Raw genomic sequence first — 25519 nt, 5'->3', positions numbered from 1 at the left:
AACAGGAAAGGCAGGAGGGAGAGATGAGGAGAGAAGCATTCCATGTTCTGAGGCTATTTGAAGACAGTGATTTAACTTGGGAGAATCTCTTTCTTGGAGATAGCCAAGAGTTTTTGGATTTTTTGATTTTTTTTTCTTCTGGCTCTGAATAGAGTAAACATGAAAGAAGAAACACAAAGATTTCCCTCAAAGTTCACACAAGCAGAGAACAAAGAAGGCTACAAAAGTCCAAGAGAAAGAACATATTTTGTTTGACAGCTTAAAAAAAAAAACTATTGCTAGTTCCACAAAACAATAGTGCAATTAGAAAGTACTTGTCAAAGTACCAGTTAAAGTAATTTATGTTAAAAATGGAAATCTCAGGTTGGCTTAGGATCTTTTCCCCTACCAAGATGACTAGCCTTAGTCTAAATGAAATCTTTCTCCCTCCCCTATCCCCCACATCAAAACCACCCAAGTAGAAAGTAGAACATTCCCAAAATTCTTATGAAATGACAGGCAAATGAGTTTAAACTTAGCTCTTAGTTCATCTAACCTGTATCCCAGAACAAATACTTTCCTCTACTTGCCTGTGGATCTCATTGTGTTTCACACTGTTCTGAACGTTCACAATCCATGCTCACTTCAATTATATACCTTAATTGGCTTAAGTGAGGACTTTCCAAAGTGATTTCTAAAGTTTCCCTCTGCCTTCTTAAGGATGATAGATTCTAAATATAGATTTTATCTGTTGTAGACCTTCCATTTGACTGTGAATTATTATAACTTATGTGATTTAGGAAGCAATTCCTAGCCAAATGATGTGTTTGGGGTTTAGCACCAGATGTACCAAATATTGGGATTTGGTCATGTGAACAATTCACAATGGTTATTCTCTTTGACAAAAAGTAGGTTTATTTAGGAGAAGGGGTTATAGACAGGATGAAGAGGTATAACAGACATCAGCAGTAATAAATATAAAAGAGTTGGGAGAGCATATAGTTAACAAGGAAAGGGGTTTCAACAATTAAGATAAAGTTTCCTAGTAGAACTCACAATTAATCTGGAGAAAGGGAATGCCCCATGAGATTAGAGTTTGCCTTTAGTTGGCAAGCTAAATCCATGGAAGAGTTTAATACTTTAAAAGAGTAGGCTATAAGAAGGAGAAAGACAGAGTAAGGCATGATGGGAGAAATGAGAGAAGAGATGCTGTGGACATGGTAGAGTGAGAGAAGAGACACCATGTAGTATTGGGAAGAGGGGAGGAGAAAGGCACCATTTTATTTTTTTTTATTGTTTAATAGCCTTTTATTTACAGGATATATACATGGGTAACTTTACAGCATTAACAATTGCCAAACCTCTTGTTCCAATTTTTCGCCTCTTACCCCCCCCCACCCCCTAGATGGCAGGATGACCAGTAGATGTTAAATATATTAAAATATAAATTAGATACACAATAAGTATACATGACCAAAACGTTATTTTGCTGTACAAAAGAATCAGACTCTGAAATATTGTACAATTAGCTTGTGAAGGAAATCAAAAATGCAGGTGTGCATAAATATAGGGATTGGGAGTTCAATGTAATGGTTTTTAGTCATCTCCCAGAATTCTTTTTCTGGGCATAGCTAGTTCAGTTCATTACTGCTCCATTAGAAATGATTTGGTTGATCTCGTTGCTGAGAATGGCCTGATCCATCAGAACTGGTCATCATATAGTATTGTTGTTGAAGTATATAATGATCTCCTGGTCCTGCTCATTTCACTCAGCATCAGTTCATGTAAGTCTCTCCAGGCCTTTCTGAAATTATCCTGTTGGTCATTTCTTACAGAACAGTAATATTCCATAATTTTCATATACCACAATTTATTCAACCATTCTCCAACTGATGGACATCCATTCAGTTTCCAGTTTTAGCCACTACAAAAGGGCTGCCACAAACATTCGTGCACACACAGATCCCTTTCCCTTCTTTATAATATCTTTGGGATATAATCCCAGTAGTAACACTGCTGGATCAAAGGGTATGCACAGTTTGATAACTTTTTGAGCATAGTTCCAAACTACTCTCCAAAATGGTTGGATTCGTTCACAATTCCACCAACAATGCATCAATGTCCCAGTTTTCCGCATCCCTCCAACAATCATCATTATTTTTCCTGTCATCTTAGCCAATCTGACAGGTGTGTAGTGGTATCTTAGAGTTGTCTTAATTTGCATTTCTCTGATTAATAATGACTTGGAGCATCTTTTCATATGACTAGAAATAGTTTCAATTTCTTCATCTGAGAATTGTCTGTTCATATCCTTTGACCATTTTTCAATTGGAGAATGGCTTGATTTTTATAAATTAGAGTTAATTCTCTATATATTTTGGAAATGAGGCCTTTATCAGAACCTTTGACTGTAAAATATTTTCCCAGTTTATTGCTTCCTTCTAATCTTGTCTGCATTAGTTTTGTTTGTACAAAAACTTTTCAGTTTGGTATAATCGAAATTTTCTATTTTGTGATCAGTAATGATCTCTAGTTCTGCTTTGGTCATAAAGACCTTCCCTTCCACAGGTCTGAGAGGTAAACTATCCTATGTTCCTCTAATTTATTAATAATTTCATTCTTTATGCCTAGGTCATGAACCCATTTTGACCTTATCTTGGTGTACTGGCGTTAAGTATGGATCAATGCCTAGTTTCTGCCATATTAGTTTCCAATTTTCCCAGCAATTTTTATCAAACAGTAAGTTCTTATCCCAAAAGCTGGGATCTTTGGGTTTGTCAAAGACTAGGTTGCTATATTTGTTGACTGTTTTATCCCTTGAACCTAATCTATTCCACTGATCAACTAATCTATTCCTTAGCCAATACCAAATAGTTTTGGTAACTGCTGCTCTATAATATAATTCTAGATCTGGTACAGCTAAGCCACCCTCATTTGATTTTCTTCATTAATTCCCTTGAAATTCTTGACCTTTTGTTTTCCATATGAACTTTGTTGTTATTTTTCTAGGTCATTAAAATAGTTTTTGGGAGTCTGATTGGTATAGCGTAAATAAATAGATTAGTTTAGGTAATATTGTCATCTTTATTATATTTGCTCTCTATCCAAGAGCATTTAATATTTTCCAATTGGTTAGATCAGACTTAATTTGTGTGAAAAGTGGTCTGTAATTTTGCTCATAAAGTTTCTGATTTTCCTTGGCAGATAGATTCCTAAATATTTTATATTATCAGTAGTTACTTTAAATGGAATTTCTCTTTGTAACTCTGACTGTTGGAAATAGAACAGGCAATTAAACAACTCCCTAAGAAAAAATCCCCAGGACCAGATGGATTTACATGTGAATTTTACCAAACATTTAAAGAACAATTGGCCCCAATGCTATATAAATTATTTGATAAAATAGGGAATGAAGGAGTCCTACCAAATTCCTTCTATGACACAGACATGGTACTGATACCTAAACCAGGTAGGCTGAAAACAGAGAAAGAAAATTATAGACCAATCTCCTAATGAATATTGATGCTAAAATCTTAAATAAGATATTAGCAAAAAGACTACAGAAAATCATCTCCAAGATAATACACTATGATCAAGTAGGATTTATACCAGTAAAGGCACCATTTTAGCCGGTTATAACCCCAAAAGAGATTCAGCAAAGATGGCATTGGCCATAGCCAGATTTATGGGGGAAATTTAACTTCAGGGGTTTCACACAATTCAGATTAAAGATTGAACATAGTAAGGTGGAGCTACAAGGTTAAACTAATAATAATTCCATCAATACTTCAATATTTTCATGCCAACCCCACTTAGTTATTCAGTACCGCATCATAATTATCAGTTAAACAAATTATTGTCTTGCAAATACTTAATTGCTTCCATGAATCCAGTGTCTCCTTAGTTTGCCTGAGAAAACAACATTTGCTGTTTGTGGTTTGGATGATTTACTTATAAATTCTCTTGGATTTTTCACTGTGTCCAAATATTGTGTCCATGACATTGTAGAAGATGCACTGGAATGACTGTAGAGCTGTAGTCTAGTTTTGCTTGTGTCCCTAAATAGCTTGTATAAGTCTTTTAACTTCTTTGATCCTTAACTATTCTCTTCTACAAAATGATAGTATTGGATGAGATGATGTCTTAGACCGAACACTAACATTTTGTAGGTTTTATCCCCATATTTTAAAATACAAGGACTCATTTTTGAAATATCAAATTACAGGAATCATCACCTGGTAGTATTTTAGTAAAAGGAGCTATTGATTGAATAATTATGTGATTAGATTTGTGTTCAGAGAATGTGGGTTTGAAACCTGGCTCTACTCCTTACTATTTGTATACTTTAGACAAGTCAGTTATTCTCTTTGAACCTCTCTTTTCTCAACTGCAAAATGAGGTGGCTAGAATAGATAATCTCTAAGGTTATATGATCTTATAAACCCTTCAAATAATTAGGAAGCTCCTGCCCACAGGTTGTAATCCAATGGTCTTGAACAGGAGTTCTTAAACTTTTTGTTGTTGTTGTTGTAGACCTATTTGACAATTTGATGAAGCATATGTACCCTTTTTCCAGAATAGTATTTTTAAATAAATTCATTAAATCCATTATGTTACAAAGGAAACAAATTATACTGATATATAGATGGAACTTTCCCCCCCATTCCTAGGTTCCCTGAAATATGTTCATAGACTCAGGATAGCTAGTCTAGAGCTCATAAGCTTCTTGTGAACCTTAGTAAAAGGTCTCATGGGACAATGGGTACACAATAGGTGTTTAATAGAATGATTATTACCTGATTAATTAGAATGGAGCTCCCTTAAGAACAAAAGTAACTTCTCTTACTCTATTTTATCATGCCACAAGGTGACTCACCTTGTATATATTTAACAAAATGTTCATGGAATTCAGCAATCTGTAGCATATGAGGGCATTCTTAATATATACCATACAACAAGGAAAAACTATGATCTTGGAAAAGTCACTTTGAAACTCCAGTTGAAATAGAGGTACTCTTGACTGAAGATTTTGATGGTTTGCCTCAAATGAATTTGATATCCCAGGTTTTCTGCAGAAGAGAAAAAGAAGTTAGGATTGTCCTAAGGCTACTAAACACACTTAGGACATTTTAAAGAGTGATATGAGAGGTGAGTATTAAAGCTGACAAGGAAAATAATTATACATGGAATAGTGGATAGGTGAATAGTTTTTTAAAAAAAGAATAAGCTCTAAAAATTTCAGACTGAGTAACATTTCTGAATTGAGATTAGGTAATGATGGACATATTTTTTAAAGGTCTTTAGGAAAATAGTGAGAAGGCAGACTAGCTTCTTGTCATTTCAGCAGGTTGAGTGAATGTCAGATATTATGGTTTTTCTTTACATCCCCAAAATGGAAATGATGTCATAATTAATTAAACATTACCTTTCATCCAAAAGATTTTTTTGTCCTCGGCTCAAATTTTGTGACAATCTAAGAAATGGCCATATAGCATTCAGTTATATAATATGCAGTTATATAATAAATACTTAATGCAATCAAATGAAACCTTGTGAAATGTGAAACAAGGGTCTCCTACAATCCTCTCTTGATGGCATCTAGAAGGGTGGGTAAAGGCTCACTCCTCTGACTAAGGCAGCATTTATAATGTATAATAAATGAACAACATAAAATTTAGGGAAAATCATCTGGTTGCTCAAGTTTCCTACTAGGAAATTACCTAAATCATTTTCATAATTATTTAAAATTTTTTCCATGTTCTTCTCTTCAGTATTCTCAGCATATCCAAAGCCTCTGTCTTTCTAATTATTCAGAAATCATTCCCACAAACAGTCCACACATTAATCGATAAACATTTATTAAGCACTTCCTATGTCACAGACACTTTACTAAACATAGGACATACAAAGACAAAAATAGTCTTTTCCCTCAAAGAGCTTACATTCTGAAGAGTAAGACACACAAAAATAGGTATATACAGAATATGTGCAGAATAAATACAAGAAGATTCAAGTCAGAGAGTATTAGCTGCTGTGGTGGGCCAAAGGGGTTTGGGGAAGTCAGGAAAAGACTGATATGGAGGGTGCCCCATGAGATGAGTTTTGGAAGAAACTGGCTATTTCAACTACTAATGAAGGCCAAGGATCAAAGAAAGCATAGTATTTGCCAAGGAGCTAGTAGATTAGGAAAACTACACTACAAATTATGTAGCAGGGAATAATGTGTAAGAAGTCTGGAAATATACTAAGAGTCCATATAGTGAAGAACTTTAAATACAAACTGGACATTTGATTCCAGATTACTGAGAAGCCAGCAGAGTTTGTAGATCATGTGCTTTAGGAAAAATTCTCTGGATATCTGTGGAGATGATGGAAAGGGAAGAAACTTGGAAGTAAGGAAACCACACTGTACATTATTGCAAGAGATGATGAAGGTCTGAACTAGGTGATGGCTTTATAAATGGTGGGAAAGTGTTATGTTCAAATGATGATATGAGGAAAGAAATGACCATATTTGACAAGTGAGTGGATTTATAGATGATAGAGACTGTAGAGTTAAGGATGACATCTAGGATGTGAATCTGGATAACTGGAAGGATGATAATATCCTCAATTATAATAGAGAAGTTTGAAGGAAGTATAGGGTGAAAGAATATCTTTTGAAAATGTTGAATTTATGATGCTTAGGGGATGTCCACCTCAGAATTTCTATTAGTCAGTTTTCAATAGACATTGAGACTGGATATAGAGATCCAGTAGCTATCTGCAGGAAATTGATAATTGAACCCATGGAAGCTGATGTGGCGTCCAAGTGGGAGACTATTGAAAGACAAAAGAGAAAGAGAGGACAATGAGCTGATAATAGAGCTTTAATGTGATAGGGATGATGATCCAGCAAAAGAAACTAAGAACAATTAGACTGATGGGGTGAAAACTGAGAGAAAAGTGTCATGAAACCCAAAGAGAAGAATTTATTAAAAGTAAAAGGAAAGTCAGCAGTGTAAAATACTGCACAGAAATTGAAAAAGATGAAAATTAAGAAAAGGCCACTTTATTTGTCAAATGTGATCATTAGTAATTTGAGGAGAGCAGTATCTTTTGAATGACAAGACCAGATTGCAGAGGTTTTAGAAAGAATGTGGGATGATAGAAAGTGGAGTGCCAAGTGTAAAAAGCTTTTTTCAAGGAATTTAGCTGAGAAAGGGAAGAGAAATATGGGACAATAGCTGAGGTAGTAAGATCTCTTGTTTTTTTTTTATTTTTTCTTTAAGATGGTGAAGGTTTAAGAATATTTATGAAGATCTAGAAATGAACTGAAAGAATGAATGAGAATGGGGAAGCAGATGAGGAAAATGTGAATATAAAAGTGAGCGATGATAGGGCAGGAAAAGAGCAGTTTTCTGGAGAAGATTATGAAGGGAGGCTTCATGTAGAAAGAATGATTTGGATAAGAAGGAAATCTCTTCATCAGAGACTTTAGTAAAGCAGAAGATAGTGGGGCAAGGTTATATGAAGGGAGGTTTGAGATGAAGAAAGAGAGAAGACAGGGGACTTGAGTTCAAGGACTTAAATTTTTTCAGTAAAGTATGAGAATTCTTCACCTACATTAATGGCTTGGGGCTATGAGAGGCTTGAAGAGAAAAGAGATTGAAACACACATTTCTTCCAGTGACCAAGACCAAGAATTCAGAAAGATAAAGTGGCTTGAATTTCCCTCTGAATTTATTGTAACATAAGATTTGATTAACCTATTTTTTTCTATCTTTTCCTTTCCTCTCCTTTTCTTTTTCACTCATCCTTTATTTCTCCTTCCTCTTCCTTTTCCTTCTCTCTTTTTCCTTTCCATTATTCCCTCCTTTCCCCCTGCTCTTTCTCTTTTTCTTCCCTTCTTTTGCCTTTTTTAAGCATTCCCTTCTATTACTGACAAAGATCTATAACCAGAAATTAACATCTGATGGATGACACTTTATCACATAAAAGTCATCTGATGGCATGTTATATAACTAATTCAGGGCTCAAATGGAAGACAACAGCAGACATTCTCATTGATATAATATACTACTGTATATTAATGGAAGTTAGTCAGTTTTAACCTGAAGACTATTTACCCCCAGGAGAGCAGAGATTCCCTAATGGAGAAGACAGGTCATTTTTCAGGATATTTACCCACTATTCATAAGAGGCATAATAAAGCAATTCAGACAAAAATAAAGAATTACTGAATTAAAATTAACCATGTTGACTGATTAAGTTATCAAAAGCCACCTTCATTTTCCTTACTTGTAAGAAGACTAGAAAGGTAGAAAGAGACTAGTTTCTTCATACTATACTATCTCCATTTCCTTTCCAAAAGTTAGGTAAGGGAAATATAGAAATGAATAAAATTTTCTTCATTGTGGTTTTAAAAAAAAGGCTATCTGAATTGTACAAATAATGGTCTGTCTTCCACCTTACGTTATGTTATTAAATAGAGCCTCAGTGTTCTATCATGTTCAGCAATCACTGTATTCAGCAGTTTTCAGAATAGAGCTACATTTTATTGTTTGTTTTATATAATTTGCTACTATTCATCACCTCTGAACATTTATTAAGTGTCAAATTTTTTCTAAATATCATCTTCACTTTGATTCAGTTACCTTCTAGCTTCAAATCTATGACCCTATAATATAAAATAAGGCAGAAACAAAGATGTCTTAAATAATCTGACTAAATGTGCCACTATGCAGCATACTTTGAGCATTTTGAGGATATGATGAGCAGAATTCAGTTCAATTCAATAAGAAATATATGTGTTTACCAGTTGCTAGTAAGTTATGCAGGGATTCAGGAAAAAGAAACTGCTGTCCAGTAGTCTTTAGGCAAAGAGTCTTTAGTCACTCCTTTTCTGAGAAACTCATGACATTTTCATCCCTGCAAAATCAAGGACAATGAGTTCTTTACTTCATTGCATAGAGGAGAACTTTTTTTCTGCTTTGAATCACAGACATGGAATTATGTAGAAAAAACTCAGCTGGGTGATTGATGTCAAATTAACTCATCTAATATCAAAGTATGGTTTGGCACTGGCTGCACTGGCATTGACAAGGTCCTAGAAGCTAAGATTTGTCTTTTGCATTGTTACAAGGCCATGAAACAAGGACATGTTTTTCTATTACTATATAAATTTTGTTGCCAAGTATGTAACTGTTTTCATAGATTTAGTTTTTTTTTATACTGGACCTGAAATTTAATCAATATGTGGAAGCATTATATATTATAGTCATTATCAAAGAGACAAACATCCAAATTACACAGAACATCATTCCCAGCAGTGAAATTGTAACACTCATTCTCCAATTATTTATAGGATGCACACAGACACATGTACTCTAAATGTATTAAAAAATACAAAGCAATTATAAATGCATTCAAACAGCATTGTATGGTGTATTTCTTTATTTGAAAATGATACACAAAAAAATTAATAATGAGTGCTCACTGTTCAATTCACTAAATATCTTTCAACCATATACTATATCATTAAGGAATTTTAAAACAGTAAGTGAAGATTATATAATCATACTACAAGAGCAAAGGATGAAAAGTGGACAAACAGAATGATGTACTTCGATTCCAGGAGAAATCTAGAAAGGCCTCCATCATATTAAGTCAACCCCCTGTGAAAATTTTTTGGAAGAACATGAACAAGTCACACAGGATGGACAGTCATGAACAGAGGAAAAGGCATGAATTAGATTGTTATTTTGTTGAGTTTGAGATGCTACAAGAATAAACAAGTGGAGATATTCCATAGGCATTTCAACTTAAGGACCAGAAAGAACTCAGGTGAGAATTCTGATCTGGAGATATATATTTGAAGACATCATTGATTACTAAATTTGCAAAATAGAATCAGTTTTGCAAAGACCAAAGTGGAGAGATATGAGAGAGAGAAAAAAGCCACAGATCTTAGACCCGTGTTTCCTAGGAAATAACATTCTCTTCTTTGCATATGTCACTCCCCTTCATAACACCCTGTTTGTTCAAAGTGGCTGTCGTGCTTTTCCTTCATATTCAATATTTTATCTACCATCATGGTGCATTTGTCCAAGCTGTCCTTTATGCCTGCAATTCACTTCCCTCATTCATCTCTGCCTCTAGAAATCTTGGTTTTAATAGACTGCAGCTCGGAAAACATCTATATGAGCTTTGTCTTGATGCATCTGGCTAATAGTACTTCTCCCTCCCCAAATGACCTTATAATATCCATCCAAACATACATACATATTTGTGCATAGGCATACCTCAGAGATATTACGGATTTGGAGTCTGACCTCTAGTAATATCACAATAAAACAAGTCACACACATTTTTTGGTTTCTTACTGCCTATGAAGGTATAATAACAAAAGAGAGATTTTGCAACTGTAAAATTACCCTATACTGTAAACTCCTAAGTGTACAATAGTGTTATGTCTTAAATATATATATATGTATATATATACATGCCTTGATTAAAAATACTTTATTAAAAAATGCTAACCATTATCGGGGGCCTCAGCAAGTCATAATCTTTTTGCTGGCGGAAGGTCTTACTTCAGTATTGGTGGCTATTGACTGATCTGGGTAGTGGTTGCTGAAGGCTGAGGTGGCGATAGCAATTTCTTCAAATACGACAACAATGAAGTTTGCCTCATGGATTGACTCTTCCCTTAATTGGAACACATAAAGGCCATTGTAGGATTATTAATTGACCTCATTTCAACATTATTGTATCTCAGGGAATAGAGAGACCCAGGGAAAGGGAGAGATATGGGGAATAGCAAGCTGGAGGAGCAGTCAGTACACACACAATGTTTATTGATTAAGTTCGCTTTCTTATATGGGTGTGGTCCATGGCTCTCCAAACAAAGACATAATAAAACCAAAGATCACTCTAACAGATAAATAATAACGAAAAAGTTTGAAGTATCATGAGAACTGCCAAAATATGACGCATACATAATGTGAACCCATACTGCTGGAAAAAGAGTACCAATAGACTTGTTCCATGCAAGTTTACTAGAAACCCTCAATTTCTAAAAAGGAAAACAATAATCCCCCCAAAAAAAACAATATGTGCAAAGCACAAAAGAGAAAGCATATTAAACAAGGCACATTTTTACTTGTTACATCCTCCTATCAAATGTATAATCTTTGGAGGGCAAAGATTGTGTGATTTATTGTCTCTGTACTCCCACTGCCTATCACAGTGCCTGGCACATAATAGGTGCTTTGTGATTAATAGCCTGCTTGCCTGGGGATGAGGATTGTCTCCTTTTTTTTTTTTAAATAAATGTTCCTGAAATGGTCTATACATGTGTATATATACATATATATGTAAATATATATGTACATGTCTTGGTTGACATAGTCATAGGTGACTATGTCACATTTGTAACAGTCATAGTTACAAATCATCTTTGCTAAGATGGGAATGTAATAGATATCAGTGATTTAATAGTCAGCTGGCTAAGAACAAATAAAACTGAAAAGGAAGCAAAGTGTACAATTGGTCTCCAAAAGCCTGAGTCAGGTGTATAAGCTATTTTAAGTAAAATTTCATGAAAAAAAAAAACAACTTTAAAATGCAGTAGCCAGTATTTCATACAGGAACAAGAAATAATTGTACCCATACTGGGTAAGCATTTGTATTCCATTTTGTAAGACACTGAAAAATAAAATTGGGTCTAGAAGAAGCTTGATTTCTAAGATCTCTTTTTACTCTAAATCCTTTGAACAAGTTGATATAAAGAATGAAAAAAATGGAAACTTAGAGTCAAATATTAAAGAAGATGAGGTTATTTACTGTAGAGAGGTAACAGTGAAAGAGTGGCTTATATAACAGGTTTAGCATTATGATATTTACTATATATCAGTAACCAGCTCTTCTAAGGTAGAAACAGTTATTTCTTTTCTCTGTATCCCTAGTACTTGTTGCAATGCTTATCTAGCGGAACTATTTAGTAAATGTTTGTTGATTGATTCAACAACAAAAAATAAAGAATGTTATTATAACAAAAGAGGGTTTTGTGACTGTAGAAGTTAACACAGACCATTCAGGAGCTGATGAACCTTTTTCGAAATTCAATAACTTTATCTATCTTAATACTTTGCATTTCCTCAGAAACAAATCCTTATTGAATCCAGTGAATCCAATTGAATCCAATGAATCTCAGATATGTTAATAATCTTTATGACTTACTGTGCTGAAAAATTCACAGTCCTCAAACTAACCTTCTGGTAATGAACCTTCTGGATTTAGATAGGCTAGCTGCTTGACAAGAGACATATAATCCATTGTTGAATATATGGCAAGACTTGTCACAGATTATATTTTTGCTCCTAGAACCTTTGAGAACCTATCTGATGTCACCTTCATACCATGACAATGCCATTGTATATTTGCACATAAAATTTTGAAATTTACAAAGGTCCAGATGAATGAAATAACTCACCCAAGATTTTATAGCAAATAAGTTATAAAGTTGGGATTCAAACTCAAATCTGGCTCCACTTTATGGAGCCTTTCCAATTCTAAAAGTATTTATAGTTTATGTATATTAGGATAAACATTCATTTTGCTAAAGTATTAAAGATTTCTTTGTTAATTTGTTAATGGGAAAATTCATTAAATATTGTATACCTGACATCATTCTCATGTCTGAGCTATATTTATAGTGCATTGGTTTCCAGATAGTTAATTGTGAACAATATACATGCATTTTCTTTGTCTAGATCTGTGATGTTTTGAATAAAGGGAAATCCTAGGGAGTAATTAGCTTTATCAAGGAAGATCAGACTTTTTTTTTGCCTTTTATATAGTTTAGAGTTCATGAGAACAGCACTTGAACCTTGATCTTGACTTCTAGGTCCAATTATTCATTTTCTCCTTCAATCTGAGTTACAATTGTATGATTTCTTTAAAATGAAGTTTTATAATACTAGTTTTTTTAATATTTTCTATTGAATTGGATTTGATTATTTACTATTAATGAATACATTGAACTGAATAAAAGGGGAGATAAAACAAACCAATATTACAATGGAAAAATATTTTAGTCTACTAATCCAGAAGAGGAAATAAAAGATGAATTCCTAGTAGTGATCATAAAAATGAAAGAATTAAAATGTAGTTGAGAATACCAGGAGAGATGGAATTATTAATATTGAAGGAATAATGTCAATTTTTCAGTTATTAGCCCATCTGTGAGCTCCTATGGAAACACTTTCATGATTCTCTAGGTTTTAGTGCATTTTCATGCTTTCTAAAATATCATGTATTTATATGTTTCTTTACAGTATAGAACTATTAAAATATAAGTTCCTCCAGGACACAGATTTTTTTCTGTCATTTTATCTTTAGTGATTAGGAGAGTGTCATACATTATAGATGCTTAATGCTTTTTGGAATCGATTATTAGGTTAGAAGACACCTTTTAAATTTCAGGCATTATCATTGTTACAGGGCATGCCATTCTAGTAAGCACCACACCAGGACCAAAATGAGAGTGGAGAAGGATGCTGATTATTTACTTACTGTTTTCTGTAATTTTTGGCAGACTGTGGTAGGAAATGAAGGAAACTGCTGAGTAATAAGCAAATAAATTATGATCTTTGATGTAACCTTTGATCTTTGAAGTGACCCTAAAATTAATTAGTGTTACAAAATATATGAAGCTGTCTGGATCAAAGCCAATTTCCAATTGAACTATCTTAGTGAAAAAAAGGAAAGTCATGTAGAACAATATGTGTGTGTAAGAGAGGAAAGAGGGACTCAGAGAAGGAGGGAAAGAGGAAAGGAAGAAAGGAAAGAAAGATGAATGGAGAAAAAGACAAAGTGTGTGTGTGTGTGTGTGTGTGTGTGTGTGTGTGTGTGTTTGATAGATTGGTGGTGTCTAAAGTCACAGAAGTAGTGTCCAGGAGAAACCTGGCAGCAAATATAATTTCTATTTTTTTTAAAGTCATCAGCTTAGAAGTTAGGCATACATCATGAGGTTTATTGTATTTGCAATTAAACAGATCAAATTTAATGTGTGTAGAAAGCCCTAGTAATTAGTATACAGATTAATATGGGGAAATGGCACTGGTTTAGCAGTCCTCCCAAGCAAAACTGAAGTAAAGAATTGAGTATGTAATCGAACAGCATGTGAATATTAATGCACAAAATCCTCTGAGTCCCCAGCTCCCTGATGCAATTATTTTCTATTCACATTAATTGTTCCTAACAGATGACATTAATGACTTTGAGTAAAAAGTGTCCAAGAGAAGATTTCACTAGATCAATGCTGTTTAGAAATAGGGTCACTTTTATAATCATTTTGCTCAAGTTCTAACTACTTTTTAACACAGCAAGGTTAAAATGATGGAGTGGGAGGGTGAAGACCATTTAAACATTAATATGAAATATTCATTTTAATGCCTTTCATTATAGTCTATCCAAATCCTTAAATAAATGTCTACAAATATTTACATTTTTCTTACTATTAATTTTCCAGCATATCATGTACAAGGATGACTAGAGTTTCTCAAATGGGATTCATTAGAGTGTTTTTTCATTGGTTATTTTATTGTTAAAAGTATTTTTATCCATCGGTGGCAAGATTTCCAAATAGGAGATTCAAATTTCATCTAAATGTTGGGCTACTTGAGTGCTAAGGTCTCTTCCAACTTAAAGATTCTGTGATTCTTTAACACATACACTTTAATCAGAAAAACACCTTCTTTCTACAGTTTTTCTGTCCTAGATGAAATTGTGAAACAAGCTATTATTGCTAACTAAGCTTCTCCTTTGTTTTTTTTTCCTTTATCATTCCTTAGAAACTTCACTCACGCATCTTGGACCTTTCATCAGGGGATTTGCTTTCAGAGGCAGAAAGAAACCCAAGTTTGATGCATTCACGAACAGATGTTGACATTCATGTGAGTTTCCCCATTGCTTTCTAATCACTTGTTTCTAACACTATTTTCTTTCTGTGAAGAATGATGTCACAGGTGTACTATTAAACTTATCCTTGAAGGGTTGTAAGGCAGTAAAAATACTTTCCTTTCTTCTGTTCCTTGAAATTCAATATCATGTCCCTGGTTGATATAGTAAGCAGAAAGTGTCACTCTGAGCAAAAAAAAACATAAATCTTTGCTATGTCCCCAAGATACTTTTTTGGGTATTGATTACATCTCAAAGTCTCTGAGAAATGGTCAAGGAGCTTTTTATTAAAGCCTATGTACCATATTATTCATCCTACTTTTATGATATATTATGTATGAACTTTTAAAAATTCATAAGCTCTGCATTTTTTAAAAAATATGGGGTTAGTTTTGTGCTTATTTGACAAAACTTTAACAAGCATGGTTATTAATGCTCATTTATGTAAAATAAGGTAACTAAAAAACAAAAGCTAGATAAAAATATAAAGACGTATAAGGACATTAAAAACTGACGGCTAAATACTTATAGATAACTTGCCCTTTATTTTACTATATAATTTTGTCAGTCAAAATGTGATATTCTATATCAAAGGTAAATACTTTTAAGTTAAATTGGAATTAAATTTTAGTGGAATGCTATAATTTTATATATTCATAAAGACACTAATAGCATTCAATCTATAACATGGCCTGAAGACCATATTATTTAACCATGCAGATTTCATTCAGAAATTCTTGGCTGCCTTTCTTTGTTTAAGTGAAATGCTGCTCATGTATAATAATTCACACAGTGAAATTTTTAAGTGCCTGAGTTGTTCAAGGTGGTAGCATAAAAATAAAGGATGAGAAAAATTCCACATTCAGTGCAAAAGTATGTATTTTTCAAATTAACAATATAATTAAACTAACATGAAGAAGTTAGTATGCTGCTTTGTTTTATTTTAAAGGATTATTTACATTTCGTAGAATGCCATGACTTCTGAATAGACGTCTTAGAGATCATTATACCCATATAACAGGAGGTAAAGAAATGATATTAATTGAATGCCAACCATGAATGCCACTCAACCATCCATTCATCCATCCTGTGTCAGGGTAGATAGCTACATGACCAAATGTGGTCTAATGAATGAATTTCACTATTTTAGAATGACTTCTCTATATCATATCATTAGTAACGACACAAGTATAACAGTAGGATAATTAAAATTCATATTTATATAGTACTTATTTTGTAATTTCTAAAGCAGTGAAATTGTAAGTATATAAGTAAGCTCAAAATAATCCAATTAACAATTATATATATATATATATATATCTTATATATATGTATATCCACTATTATATACATATATATATATATATATATATATATATATATATATAATATGTGTGTATCTATATTATTAGTCCTATTTTATAAGTAAGGACTCAAAAGCACATAAATGTTAAATGGTTTACCAGAGATAACACTGTTGGTACATACAAGAATCAAGAGTCCACCTCAGGTCATCTCCTTTAAGACTAGTGATCTTTCTAAACAGTCAAGAGACAAGTATTTATTATTATGTATCAGTCACCAGACTAGGCGGGGTCAGACAAAAATAAAAAATACCTCCCCTTGAAAAGCTTCTGTTCTTTAGGGAAAGAGCATATACACAAATAAGTTTATACCAAATATATGAAAGCTAAATACAAGAGATGTTGGGGGGCAGGGGAAGGTGGGTCTTAGTAACATAAATTTAGAGCTGGGACTGTTTGGAGATCATCTAGTCCAAACCCCTTGTTTTACAGATGAGAAAATTGAGGCCCAGAAGAATTAAGTAATTAACCTAAAGTCAAATAGTGTCTGAGAAAGACAGCACCAGCAGTTTGTCAGATCAGAAGAGGCTTCATATGGAAGGTTTCAGCTGACCAGAATTTTGAAGAAAACACAATTCTCAAGGACGGATTTGGGAAGGGACTCTAGGCTCAGGTGACAGCTGCTCCAAAAATACCAAAATGAAAGATGGAGAATCAGCAAGAAGGCCAGTATGATTGGACTGTCAAGTACCAGGAAGGGAAGAATATGATATGATAAACTTGCAAAAGTGGGTTGAAGCCAAGTTGTGAAGGGCTATAAAGCCAAACACAAGTGCTTTAATTTGAACTTACAGATGATAGAGAATCAATGGAATTTATAGAAGTGATGTGGTCAAACACAAAAAATTACTTTGACAGCCAGTTTTCTTCCCCATAACATTGTTCTTTATTCATTCCTATGCTTTACTTAAAATCTTTAACTTCAGAATTATCTCTAGAGAAAAAAAAAGGTACTAGTAATGAAATGTAACTTCAGGATACTGCCATCATGTTGAGAGTAATAATGTTTGTAAGCATCATATTAATGCCAAATGTTTTTGGCCTATAATCAATAAATATCAATTGATATTCTATAACTTGTGATGCAACATGCGGGGGTGGGGGTGGGAGGGGAGAAACAACAATGTATTTATAGTCATGGGGCCTGAATTCAAACTGCATTCTAACACTTCTCATGTAACCTTTGGTAATAAGTTAATTTCTCAGTTTCTTCAATTGAAGGATGAGAGTGTTCAAATACATTCCTTCTATGAACTCTTTCAGTCCTAAATCTATGATATTACTATATTTTTGTCAGTGTTTGTACCTGTGGTAGGTACTAAAATGCTATGAAAAAATTTAAACTATGGTCTACATGGACTATAATTTGGTTAATGGGATGAACAATATGCATGTGAATGGATGATTAATGATCTCCTTGATATAGGGAGTTCCCAAATGAATTCCTTTTATTAACTCAAATCATACCTTCCTAGAAACGTTTAATTTTAGAGTTTTCTAGATTGTTGAGAAGTTAAAAAAAATTGTTCATACTCAGTAAAATTTGAACCCAGGTTTTCCTGACTCTGATTGGCTCTAGCCATTCCTCCACTTTGCCAACTATAAACACCAAATTCCAAATCATTAATACAAATAATTGTATTTTAGGACCATGTATGTCCCTTACCACTGATTCTAGAAAAAAAGTTATAATCCACTTTCAGGTATGGTGGTCAGAGAAAACTTCAAAAGAAAAAGGAAATGGAATTGGATCTAAAACTGAAGAATGGATAGGTTTTAGATGATAACAGAGAAGAAAAGTAGACCAGAAGATTCTAGAAAAAGGAACCAGCCATTAACAAGATGTAATTGCAAAAAAAAAGTGTGAAATATATTAAAGGAACAAAAAAAATATCTTTGTGGCTGGGGTTGGGGGAAATAGTTCTTGAAGTATATAAGCTCCTGAACACATAATCCCAAGGCAGAGTTAAAGATAATAGCAGCAAAGTACTTTGCCCTCTGTCACTATAAAGGGTTGAAATAGGAATGGTCTTTTAAAAAAATATTCCTGTATCTCTTTGTAAAATGATGACTGAATATAAAGATATTTTTTGTCCCTGATGTCACACAGTATCCTTTATCCAAGAACCAAAACTGAGAGGCCAATTCTTGGTCTAAATATGATAATATTCCCAATTTGGGCTCCTGAACTTTTCTTCTTCTACTTCTCTATTCTTCTATACTTAAATGCCTTGTCTTGGTCTATGTTTTAATCTCTAAGCCTATTGAGATCCTTTTGGAAGAACACAAACTATAAATCATAAATATATAAAAGGACTAATCTTTACATGTGCATAGTGGCTACAGATCTATTTGTCATATTTAGGGCTGTGTAGCTCTGGATTGGAAGCAAGTACTCCGTAGCTTCTCAAGTACAAATGCACCTGAGTTGTCAGAGCAGATGAAGCTGTTAATAACCACCACTGTGTTATTCACTCAAAGAGTGAAGTAATAAAATATAGGTGACAAGAAATCAGGAAAATGGAAAAGCCTTAAGTAGATATGAAGCTCAATGTAATATTTCTTAAAATTTGTCATAAGGCATCATCAGGATTTAAGCAGCCGGTGGATCTGACTGGCAGTCGTGCCAGCTGCTTATGTTTCATGTAATCACAGGTCTGTTGTCTTCTATTGAGACATACATATGAAAGCATCCTTCTCAACTAAGCTGAATCAGGCAATAAGCAAAATCTAAAAAAGTCAATAAATATTGCTTAAAGTTGGACCTGGAGATGAGTTTTTACTTTTAATGAAATTCAATACTAAGTTTCGAAAAAACCCCAACAATATGCTAGTGAGACTCCTTGAAGTCTTAGATCATTTTAAAAACCAGTTATGTGGCAAGGAAGAAATATCAGCAGCAATCCATATGCCTAATGTTGGAGAAGATCTAACATTATTAAGCATATGGGCTTTGGTTAGGAAGCAAATAAAACCCATCCTGTATATTTACTTATACAAAGGTTTAATATTTTAGCAAAAGTACTCTCTGGTCTTCATTATTTCCTTTCCCAGTTGGCATTTATTCATAGTCAGCTGGAATTGCATTTGGAGAAAGGTGATAACTACTCAAGTACTAAAGGCACCCATAAAGTGTCAATAAATTGCATAAGCAAGAGGTTTTGGCTGTCTACAAGTGTCACAAAGATGGATTGTTCTACATCAAAGAGTTTCTTAGGCAAAGCTTTATACTAGATAGGAAACTAGAATTCAAAGGTAATGGAAAGATTCCATTCTCAGTGGACATTGCAGTTGGGACACTAAATTAATTTACCTTGTCCAGCTCATGGAGGCTTCATCTGTTACATTAGAGTACTATAAAGCAGTTGTCAAGTGTCCTTGGACTTTTTACAGCTTTGTGGCATTTTTTCACAGCACATGTCTAATGCAGATGCAGTATAATTCAGCCTTGGCACTCCTCACCCAGGATCTAGAATCCTGAATCTGAGTATGAGAGGGTTGATATCAATTCAACAGAAAGCATTTATTAAATGCCTATCATGTGCCAGGCCCTGTGCTAAAAACTGGAAATGCACAAAAAAATGTCCCTTCCCTCAAGGAATTTACAGTGCAACAGGGAAGAGAAGCACATCAACAACTTGAGTAGAAACAATATATATGCAGAATTTAATGGAGATAATCAACAGAGAGAAGGTAGTAGCATTAAAGGAAGCAGGGAAAGGCTTTGAGCTCTCTCTCTCACTCTTCTCTCTCTCTCTCTCTCTCTCTCTCTCTCTCTCTCTCTCTCTTTCTCTTTCTCTCTCTCTCTCTCTCTGTCCCTCGTCCTCTTTTTCTGTATCTGTCTCTGTTTCTCTCTTTTTTTCTCTCTCTCTCTCTTTCTGTGTATGTGTGTTTCTTTTGCTGTCTTTCTCTGTCTCTCTGTCCTCTTTTTCTCTGTCTCTCTGCCTTTCTCTTTTTCTCGGTCTTGGTCTCTGTCTCTCTCTCAGACACATACACACTTCTTAAATGCTTCCTTTTTGAAACATAATTTGTTAAACACTACTGAGTCCTAGAAATCTAATTTCAAGGAGATCCTAAACTCAAGGAGATTATATTATGATGGTCTGAAGGAACATTACATGATACACATACATACATATAGAGATATATAGAAATACATACACATATACATACACATATATTAGAAATGTGGTGCATAAGGAGTTAATCCATAGTGCAACCAACTAATTTGCTCTTCCAAGAACAATGTTTAAATTGATTTGATTATTAAATCCAGGGAAGAAAGGAGGAAAATTGAGGCCCAAAGAAGTGACTTTCCTAAGAAGGCCTCAAAGCTAAGTAATGACAGTCATGATTTTTTACCCTTATTTTTCTGTACTTCACCATGCTGCCAAACTCATAGCATAGAAAGCTGCTGTATTATGAGGTGCAATAATCATGTGTTAAGATCATTTCCCCAAGTGGTATGATTAGAAATGAAGAAATGTCATAGCTATATTACTTTTGCCTGTGGATTTGGTAAATCCACAGAAATCAGTTAATCAATTAATTCTTGTACACTAGGACAAAGTCAACTAACATCTCTAAATAGATCTACTTTTCAAGGTTTGTTTGTTTTTTTTAACTTGTTTATAGGAGTGCCAGCTAAATGCAAAATCTGGAGTTCCTGTCCCAAAGTGCCCTGCCTTAAATATGACTAGTTCTGGACGGCTCTGTCCCAGGAACAGCTGCAGCAGTAGTGAACTCTCTTTGTCTAGTACATGTAGTGAATACTCCAGTGGCTCCTCCTACACTTGGAATGATGGGAAGACTCTCAGTAAAAGGGTAAGACCAATATTCCAGCACAGCAACTATATTATAATTTGATGGGGTTAATAATGGAGTTTGGGGGCCAATTATGGATTACAGATTTCTAACCACTTAAACAAAGAAAATATATGTGAATATCATTAGAATGTAAGCTCTTTAAGGGTACAAGTTTTTATCTATTCCTCAGTACCTAGCAGAATGCCTAGTATTTAACAGACATCTAATAAAATCTTATTGATTGATTGATTCCAAAAATAAAAATAAACAGAAATAGATAGATTTATTCTATCCTATATAGTTGATCTCTATTTACCTTTCTTTGGTTTCAACTTCTTCATGAGTAGTACTCTAAAAAACTAGTTCATTTGGATTCAGAAGAACTGGGGGTAAATTTGATATTTACCAATTGTGGGAGATTGAGTTTGACACTTTTGGTTTAAATGACTTGCTCAAATTCGACTATATATAAGGATCTACTATGTAGTCATATTTTGAGGTAGACGGCCATATATTGACATTATCTATATTCTATTGTATTTTCTTTGTTAAATATTTCTCAATTGCATTTTAATCTGGTTCCTAGGGAATCTTTAGGCTGTGTGTTTGATACTTATATTTTAAACTGTTTGCTCATGTACCTTTATTGCTCTAGTCCTAAAAAAGTATCTGATGTTCATGAAAAAGAAAAAGGTAGTCAAGTAACTTAGAAACTATATCTTAGATCATGTGTATATAGAAACTATATCTTAGATCATGTGTATATAAAAGCAGTGGAAGAGAAAAACTTATACTTGTAGTGTCCTAATGAAGCATCTCCTCTGGGAATTCAAATAGATAATCTTCTACATGTTGCAGAGTCATTGTTTTTCTTGCCTAACTTTGCCAATGCTTTTCTATATTGAAGATCAAAAATTGGGAATAGTAAAGGTATAAAGAGATAATTACTTGATCCAGTGAATGGCTAAATAGGAAGGGATAAAGAAAAAACATTATGTGTTTTGGTGTTTCCTGTTGAGTTACAAGATAAAAAAAGAAGACACTGACTGAGCAAATGTGGCACTTTTCAGGGGCAGTTAAGATTAATTCAGCAATTTCCAATTTGTATTATTCTCATTCTCCATCTTAGAGAGAAGACTTTAATGAGTATGTGAGCTTCCTCCAGGTAAAAAATGAAAATTGAAGGCAATGCAGAAATTCTGGAACCTTTCAATCTAGTTCTGTGATGGAAAGCCAAGTATATAAATGTGGCACAGTGAGCAGAAGCCAGGACAAAAGCTAACCTGCATCATTATTTTGCTGCTATTTTCTCTATCAAGGAGAATGATCATCAAACTGGGAAGAATAGAATAAAAACTGACAAATAGGAAATTGAAACCTGAGATAGATAAGGAGACAGACATTCAGTTGCTTTATTTTATGTAACCTAGTCCACGTGAATTGCTGTACTGAAAGAACATGTTCAAAGAACATGTTCATATGATTAGAAAAGTAGAATGAAGAAATGCTTTTGAATTCAAAAAAGAAATTTGGATTTTGAAATTTAAGTTAATAATCATGACATCTGTTATCTCAAACATTCTCCCACTCAAGGAAAATAGAGAATATTTGGAGCTAGCATGGGTTCATTAAATATGTCATACCAGGAAAAAACCATTTCCCCATTTTGATAGTTACTATCTAGTAGATCATAGATAGTACATATATACCCATAGATTATATATACATATGTATGTATGTACATATATAAAAATGTATGTATATGTATATAGATATTTGGGTTTCAGCAAATAGTAAAATAGAATTATTGCTCACATTCATGAGAGCAAGATAGAAACATATGGACCAGATAAGGCATCTGGGTTGATTATAACCGATTGACCATGTATAAGAATGTTAACTAATTGATTTACATCACTGTGAAAGGAGTTATTGATTGTTGTGCCATATGGATTTTTATGCATTTTAAATTTAAAAATTATTAATAATTTGATGAAGACATGGATATTTTGCTTATCAGATATACATTTTCAATGAATATGGGTAGGATAGTTGATGCTTTAAAAAAATTAAATTCCAAAAAAATCTAATCAAACTGGAATTTTAATAATTCTACTAATAAAAAATTTAAAGGAATAAATCCAAAATCATGCCCTTAGGTTCAAAAAATAAATGTGAGTATAAGGTAAAAGAAACATAGCTCAATAATATTTCTAGGGAAAAAATAATGATAATTTTTTTGTTTGGTGATCTGGCTGACTAATTAAAAAAAACAAATTCAAGTTTGGGCTAAATTGACGATTATCAAATGTTCAGAACAAGGGACTTGGTTATTCATTATCCTCTCCTTTTGTCCCACTATACCTGGAATACTGGGCACTACTGAAAAATCCCCAAACCCACGTGGTAAAGGCACTTGAAATCATGTTTTACAAAAATAGATTGAAAGCACTGTAACTAGTTAGCTTAACAAAGAAAATGCTTAGGGTAGAGATGATATCTATCTTCAAAATATTTTAAGGCTTGTCATGAATTGAGATTCATTAGATTTGTGATTTGTGCCTTCAGAAGACAGAAGTAGGACCAACTATAAATGTTACAATAAAACAGGTTTTTGTGAAGGTGTTGAGTAATTCTTTCAATGAATAGGAAAATAGCTTAGATAGTCTCTAGGGTCCTTTCTAATTCATATTTTATCATTCCATGATTTCAATGAAAGGAGCAAAATGCAAAAGTGACAAGTACTATAAGAGACATATAAACCAAGTACTGTCATTCATAAAATGGAGAGGTCACTGTCAGATGTGAGTGAATGATGGCATGTCATCATGGTCTTGAGATTATATTTCAGTTGGGCCTTGAACATGGGCAAGAGGTTAATGGGCAGAAAAGGAAGGTTATACAGTAAAGGATATTTTAGGATGCTCCTTTGTTCTATAGATTATATAGAACCCAGGTAGGGGAAATAGAATATACTTTCTTGTTTCAGAATTTCAGAAGTCTACTCCTAAGAAATCTCTTTATCTAAAATGCTTCTTATATATAAAACACACATTATATATAGCATAATGGAATAGGGACTTTTTGTTCTAGTCCTTTCCTATATGTTAGTTTTTCTTTAACTAGTCACTTAACTTCTTTGTATCATATAGGGCTTGAACAGCAAATTCTATGAATGTCTAGAATAGATGATATAGCTAGGGTGTGAAAAGAGATATATTTTAAGAGAAATATAAAAAAGTATTCATTCAAATGAATATAGTCCATTGCCATGTAGTCACCTTTGTAATCTACTTACTTACTCCAAGGATATTGCCATTTGTTGTTTTTTATTTATTTATTTATTTAGTATTTTGCTACAGTTAGTAATAGTTACTACAGTAACTACAGTTACATGTAAAAAACAATTTTTAACATTTGTTTTGAAAACTTTTTAATTCTTTTTCTCTTCCTCCTTCCCCCATTCCTCCTCATCGAAGAGGCAAACAGTTCAATATAGTTTATACATATATAGCCATGCAAAACATTTCCATAACAGTCATGTTGTAAAAGAAAACAAAGATCAAAAACAAATCAACCCTCAAGAAAAAATAAAGTTTTGGCATTTTTAAAGTATGCTTCAATCTGTATTAAGACACATTAATGTTTTCTCTGGTTATGGATAGCAATATTTTTTATCTTAAGTCCCTCAAAAATGTCTTGGATCACTGTTATTGCTGAGAATAGCTGACATTCACTGCTGATCATCTTAAAATATCGTTGTTACTTTGTATATAGTACATTTCACATTACAGTTTTATGGAAGTCTTTCCATGTTTTTCTGAGAACATCCTGTTCATCATTTTTTATAATACAATAGTATTCCATCATAATCACATACCACAATTTGTTAAGTCATTCCCCAAAATAATGGGCATCCCTTTAATTTCCAATTCTTTGCTCTCAGAAAACCCATTATAAATAGGTTTGTACAGATAGGTCCCTTTCTGTTTTTGTTTTTTATCTCTGTTAGGATACAGACCTAGTAATGGTAATGCTAGGTCAAAAAGTGTGTATGGTTTTATAGCCTTTGGGCATAGTTCCAAATTGCCCTATAGAATGGTTGAATCATATCACAACTCCACCAGCATTGCATTAGTGTCTTTACCATTTGTAACGTTTCTTTTCTGTCCTATTAACCAATTTAATAGTTATAAAGTAGTACCTCAGAATTGTTTTAATATTGAAACATTTCTCCATTTAATAAAGAATTTTTTCATATGGCTGTAGATAGCTTTGATTATTTCCTCTGAAAACTTTTCATATCTTTTGATCTTTTATCAACTGGAGAATAACTCGTATATTTATAAATGTGACTCAGTTCTTCATATGTTTTAAAATAAAGTTTTTAATCAGAGAAAATTGCTTCAATTGTTTTTCATTTACTA

The 25519-nt window shown here is 33.3% G+C and overlaps 1 protein-coding gene across 3 annotated transcripts in view; it reads left to right on the top strand.

Moving 5' to 3' along the window:
- Nucleotides 1-25519, top strand: part of NCKAP5 (NCK associated protein 5) — a 679630-nt gene that overhangs the window by 526746 nt on the left and 127365 nt on the right. For all 3 annotated transcript variants that reach the window (XM_031963671.1, XM_031963673.1, XM_031963674.1), the window contains exons 9-10: nt 14817-14918; nt 20922-21110. In XM_031963671.1, the coding sequence (XP_031819531.1) occupies nt 14817-14918; nt 20922-21110 (291 nt within the window). The remainder of the gene's footprint in view (nt 1-14816; nt 14919-20921; nt 21111-25519) is intronic.

This window comes from Sarcophilus harrisii, chromosome 3 (genome assembly GCF_902635505.1).
Source record: "Sarcophilus harrisii chromosome 3, mSarHar1.11, whole genome shotgun sequence".
Lineage (NCBI taxonomy): Eukaryota > Metazoa > Chordata > Mammalia > Dasyuromorphia > Dasyuridae > Sarcophilus > Sarcophilus harrisii.
This window is presented reverse-complemented; position numbering and strand designations above follow the sequence as displayed.